The following is a 6,129-nucleotide window of genomic DNA, read 5'->3' as shown; positions in this document are numbered from 1 at the left end:
GTGATGGTTTGAATCCTCTCCTTCTCTTTCCAAGCTCCAGGCTAGGGATGTAGCCTGAGACTGGGCCCATTCTAGGCTTTATATAAACTTCTCCAGACTACCTAGCTCGGGGCTGCTTCAAGGAGGCTCAGAAAGACCAGATGCCAGGCAAACCTTAGGGTGAAGCTCTCTGGGGTTAGTTTGGGGCCAACACCGAACCCCCGTATTAACCCTTAGAAGTGCATGCTGCAGACCGAAGAGAACCCTTCTCAGCTTCAGAATCCCCACCCATCTAGGATGTGGGAGTTCCTGATGCCTGGATTTGTCCCCGACTTCCCCACACTCCACAGCAAACCTCAGTGTCCCACTCCGCGCAGTGGACCCACGTCTCCTGCGCCTGCGCAGCCTAGAGACCAACATCTTCTAAGGCTGCAAGGAGCTAAAAATCGCTCCCGCCCACCCACAAGCTGGGCTGGACTTGAGGATCGCGGAGTGGGGGTGGGGTTGGTAGTGTTGTAGTGGAGCGGGGTGGAATGAAGAGTGAGGAGGGAGGCTGTCTAGATGCCTGTCCAATTAGGGCAGTAGGAAGAATCCTGGTGGCCGAGCAGGTGCGTGGAGGTCGCAGGGGGTCGGCATGCCTCAGGAAGGGACTCCTGAGGTGGTGAGGGGCGAGGCTGCAGCACAAACATGTTTACCACTGCTGCGGCGCCGGCAGCCCCGAGGGGCGCGAGCCCTGGGGCAATAACTTTGTTCTGCGCCCCCTCACCCCCAGCCTGGCTGGGCACCAGGGCAAAGACCTCGATCCCAGCCCCTTCCGCCTCTGACGGGCCGGGAGCCCCTCGGGTTATCCTCGAGGGGAGCGCTAGGCTGCATCCCCCTCTGTCAGATCCCTGGATCCCCGGGCGGCCCCTGAGGGGCGGGGTCCCCAGCGCGGCGGGACGCGCGGCCACCGCGTTCCCCCTAGGTAGAGTCCCGAGGCCATGGGAGAGGGCGCCTGGGCCAACCCTGGCGTAAGTTCTCCCGCCTCCTGCCGGGCCCCGCCCCAGGGCGCCGACCCCTTCCCCTCCACCCGGGGCCAGGGCTGCCGAGTACCTGCAGCCTCCGGCGACGAATCAGGCCCGAATCGTCCATGGCGGCGGCGGCAGAGGCTTCGGCCCCGGGGAGGGAGGTGGGAGGCGGCGGCAGGGGCGGCGGCGGGAGGAGGGAGGCGGGAGGCGGGAGGCGGGAGGATCCCTGACAGCCTGCTCAGAGCATTAGGCATGCCTGAAGGAACTTCTGCCAAAAGCAAACACCTGGAGCCCTCAGTAGTGTGGAAGCAGAGCTGAAGGCAGCGTTCATTCCCCCTCCACCAACATCACAGATACGAAAGACAGGTTTGAAGAGCCGCCTCTTATCTCACAAGGCAGGACAGAGCCAGGAGGCAGTTGTCAAGCTACCGTGAGACCCCTGTAGAGACACGCCAGGGGAGAGACATGCCCATGGGTAGACTCCCAACCCAAGAAACACCCCAAAGGAGACATTCTCACTAAGATATATTCCCTATGCAGACAACCTCCTCCCCGCAGTGACCCCCTCAGAGAGACACATTCCCACGGGGAGGTAGTCTCCATAGGGAGGCCCTCTCCAGTCAGGAATTCCTCTCACCCTGAAAATCATTTCTAAAACAGATGGTCTCTGAGGGGTGACGCTTCCTCTCAAAAGCCCACCCTCCAAAGAGGAGACATTTTCGTAGAGAAAGATCCCCGCGGGTGATATTTCACTTGGGGAGCTTCGTGAGGCTACCCTCAGTGAAAGACCCCACGAAAGCCATATTCTCTATGGGAAATTGTCCCCACCCACGAGACCTCACATCCCAAGGAGATACACTCTTACAGAGTGTGTATTTGCACTGAGGAGACCCGTCCTTACGGGAGAAGCCCCCTCCGAAAATCATTTACATGCTTATACCAACCCGCTTCCCTAGCGATCCCCTCCCTCATCGTCAGGATTAAGAAGCCAGGCCAGGCTGGGCCGTATTTATAGGAACGATTAGCTGGTGGTTGGGGAGGAGGGCAGCCGAAGCGATTTTCACCACTCCCCCGCAGTGTTCCTGCAGCTGAGGCCAAGCCAACCATTGCTTCCCCTAGTTGTAGTGAAAAGCGTCGGAGACCTCCCCACGCCAGTCTTGGCATTGGAGGGCATGGTGGGGTGGGGGCTTCCCAAGGGTCTCAGTCCATAACTGTCCCGAAGACCCTGGAGGGCGCGGTCACTGGGCGGGAGCGACCCCTGCCTGTCAAAGGGGGCTACAGCGAGGTCTAGGTCCCGGTGTTCCCCAGGCGCTTGTCTGCTCATCTCTGCGCCTTTGCCTGAGTTGTCTCGGTCTGTTTCTCTCTGTCTCTGTCAGCATGTTCGTGTTGCCATCTCGCTGAGTCTGTTCCTCGCACTTCTCTGTCCAAGGCCGGGAAACCGCTCTTGCCGCGCCTTCTCCCGCCGGCTGCCGCGGGAGCTCTCCGTGGTGCTGATTTCTAGCGCTCCAGTCCGTAGTGCTGAAATATGAGCTCAGGTTGGGGGCGGAGGTTAGGGAAGGGGAAGGGTTGTCAGGAGGCACAGCCTAGAGGCTGGACAGATAAGACCCACGAGCACCCTGGACTACCCCAAGATGAACCGGAGGAAGGCTAGGTCCACTGAGTACTGGTTGCTGAAGCTTCCAGGACATCAGTGGGTGCCCTTAGAGGGGCCAGGAGACAGTGCCTCCTGATTAATTTACTCAACAGGTATTGAGCACCTACTGTGTGCAAAGCTGTGTTTTGAATTCTGGGAGTACATCAGTAAAAGAGACAGACAAAAACTCTGCACTAGTCCGAGAAAAGAGGAAGAGAGATTTGTGGTAGTACTCATTGCTCACAAAAACACATATGCAAACTCTACAAGCACAGGCACGCACACACACTGTGCAAATACACACACAAACACGAAAGTACCAACACATGCTCAACGAACAGACTCGCATATACCCATTCACACACCCTGCAAACACATACTCCACAAAAACATATATTCTGCAAATACACACACATACAAACACATACTCAGCAAACACAAACTCACAAACACATGTAATCATTTGCAAACATGCAGTTAGCACATAGACACAGAGAGTCCTATGCAAACACATAAACACAGAAAACAAACACACACTCAGCAAACACAGAAACACATATTCACATAAACTCACATTCTGGAAACACACGTGCAAACACGTACTTAGAAAACACAGACATACACACACTCGGCAATGCAGGCATACACAAACAACACATACAAACACTCAACACAAGCACACACTCATCGTCCCCAAACCAAAGGAAGCTCAGCTGCACACAAACTCTTGTTCAAAATATAGACTCATTATCCTCCCAATGCAAAACATGGACACACATACACACACTCACATACCCACTGGAGGGCTGTTTTTCTCTTCTTTTCTATTTTATTTTATTTTAGAGGACTGTTTTTTCTTACTGGACTCCCCCACTAAACTATCAGCTCTATGAGGGTTGAGATTTTCATGTCTTAGTCACTACACTGCATCCCCAGAATCTGGCACACACTAGGTGCTCAATAAATGTTTGTTGAATGAATTGAGGGAATGTTTGCAGGGACACAAATTCACAGAAACTGCAAAGGGGCACACACACATACACACACACACACCCACACACATGTCAGATGGAGTCCTACATCTTCTCCACACATGACAACACCTTCTTGTTCACTCATTGTCAACATTCATGGTCAATAACCTTTGTCCAGTGACCTATTCACAATATTTTTGCAGAACATCTATCCTCATCCTTCATCCCCCTCCCCTTCATTTATTATCTGATTCTTACTCAACCGGACACACTTGGCTCTTGGAACAATTACAGACCTCCTTACCCAGATTTTGAGCACACACACACACCACACACTAAAGAGATGCACATAAACATATCGTCACACAACAAACACACATACCCACTCAATACATACACAGACACAAAACACACCCTCATCCCCCCCCACACACACCCTCATCCATCTCCTCACACATATACAGAGTTTAAGCCACAAGCTCAACATAAAGACAAACACAAGGATATATACACACCAGCCTCAGATCCTCTGGTCTTTGGTCAGCTGGAGCAGAGGGCGGGGCGATGGGAAACCCCTCCCCTGCATCAAACCACGCCCCTTTCAGCTGTTTTCTGGATTTGACCCTGAAGTGTCTCAGCGGTGCCCTAGACTCCAGTCCGGCTAACAGGTGAGGGGTGGCCCGAGGGGGCAGAGAGGGGGAGGGAATTGCCTTGTCTTCACAGATCCCTAGTTCCCCCTGCCCTGGGGCCTTTGGATCCCACTGGCAGAATCCGAGTCCTGCCACAGCCAAGCTTGGGTCCAGAGGTCCAGCCCTGGGTGTCAGCCCCTAAGCTGATTGTGGGCCGAGAGAAGGTGACCATGAAAGGGGCCAGCAGGGATCAAGAGGGAGGGAGGAGACTGGGCAGAAGAGAAGGAAGAATTACTGGACAAGAGGGGGGTTTGGAAGATCTGGGGAGGTCCCTTTAGAGGACAGAGGAGGTTGCCTGAGGGCCCATAGGGTGGGAGATCCCGCTTTGGGTCGGGGTGGGGGGGAAGGGAATCATCGTCAAACACGGGTGGGGGCACTTGCACCTGAAGGGATGGAGGGGACATGAGTCTGATGGGGGTGGGGCTCCTTGGTCAGAGACAGACCTTGGTGGCCCCCGGGGATTTGAGGGTTCTTGGCTACTGCTTCCTCATCAGCTGCCCATTCTCTGCTCTGCCTGGCACTGTCTCCTGGCTGCGCATCAGGACAGTGCCACCCTGAGCTACCAGACAGGGACAGCTGAACTTCACCCCGTATCCCAGCTGACTCTTATCTCAGGTGGACATGGCCTACAGGGGTTGCACTCGACCCAGGGGCCTGGCCTGGGCCCTGCAACTGATCCTGGCATGGATCCTGCTGGGGGCTTGTGGAGGGAGCCACCCACTCCCAGCTAGATCCCAGAGACACCATAGGCTGGCGACCAATTTGGGCACAAGCCAGCTGCACCTGGCAGGTAAGCATTCCAGACTCTGCCTAAACTCTAACAACCAGAAACCCCAACTCAACCATAACAATGCCAGAATTTCCTTTGGAGAGGGGTTTAAGGTGACCGGAGGAGGCACCTGGGTCTAGTGGTGGTTAAACAGCACAAATTGCCTAGGTTCAAATCCCAACTCTGCCACTTCATAGCTGTGTGACCCGGGGCAAATCACTTAACCTCTCTGAGCCTCAGGTGGGCCATTAAGAAAGGAGGAGAAATAATAGACCTACCTCGTAAGGGTGTTGTAAAAGAGTATATGTAAGTATATGAGAATTTATATCCCCACCAGGGTTGTCATAAATGATAAGCTGATTATGATTAGTGATTATTTCTTGAAGCTCCATTTGCATCCCAAGCGAAGTGTCTTTAACTTTTATGTTTGAGAGAACATATATAATCGGGGTCTCCCCGTTCAGAGGAACCCCAAGCCTTGGTTCCCCAACCCTACCTGAGGATCCAAGATGGCAACTCACTGGAGTCCCCTTCTCCATGACACTCTTGTCCCTCAGAGATGAACACACCAGAGGCATCGGACCCTGGGATCGTCTCAGGGAGCTGTGGGGAGCTGAGCCCCGGGTAAGTACAGCCACCTCCAGTGTTTCCTTGTGTTCTTTGCTCCAGTTGCCCCGACCAGGGGACAGAGCCCTTGCGCATCTTGACCTATCTGGGCCTGTCTCTCCCGATGTCCAGGTGTGAATCCTTCCTGGGACACCTCCAGGTTGCCCTCCGCAGTCGTTTCCACCTGCTGCTATTGGGGGTACGCCAGACACAGCCTCTCTGCTCGGAGCTCTGCGATGCCTGGTAGGAGAGGCGGGGCGTGAGGGGTGTGGCCTATGGCTTGGGCGGGGCCGAACGGGGGATCTGCAGCTTGATCCTCCGGGTGCCTGAAGGGGCGTGGCCTGCGTCCAAAGCCGCCAAGGTGTACAGGACGAGGTCTGGTGTTAGAGGCTAGGTAGAAAGGGACGGGGCCTGTGGAGGACCCGCTGCTAAGACTGGCACTACAGAGGACTGGCCTTCCATGGAGCTGGCT

The 6,129-nt window shown here is 54.8% G+C and overlaps 1 protein-coding gene across 1 annotated transcript in view; it reads left to right on the top strand.

Annotated features, from left to right (window-relative positions):
• Positions 1-512: 512 nt before the first annotated feature.
• The window catches only part of RTBDN (retbindin), a 6,896-nt gene continuing 1,279 nt past the window's right edge, over positions 513-6,129 (top strand). The window contains exons 1-4 of the mRNA XM_024767602.1: positions 513-587; positions 4,898-5,072; positions 5,609-5,675; positions 5,790-5,900. Of these exons, the coding sequence (XP_024623370.1) occupies positions 513-587; positions 4,898-5,072; positions 5,609-5,675; positions 5,790-5,900 (428 nt within the window). The remainder of the gene's footprint in view (positions 588-4,897; positions 5,073-5,608; positions 5,676-5,789; positions 5,901-6,129) is intronic.

The sequence above is a fragment of the Neophocaena asiaeorientalis genome, unplaced genomic scaffold (assembly GCF_003031525.2).
Source record: "Neophocaena asiaeorientalis asiaeorientalis breed wild unplaced genomic scaffold, Neophocaena_asiaeorientalis_V1.1 scaffold87, whole genome shotgun sequence".
NCBI lineage: Eukaryota > Metazoa > Chordata > Mammalia > Artiodactyla > Phocoenidae > Neophocaena > Neophocaena asiaeorientalis.
Note: the sequence above shows the minus strand (reverse complement) of the source record. Positions and strands in the feature narration are given on the sequence as shown.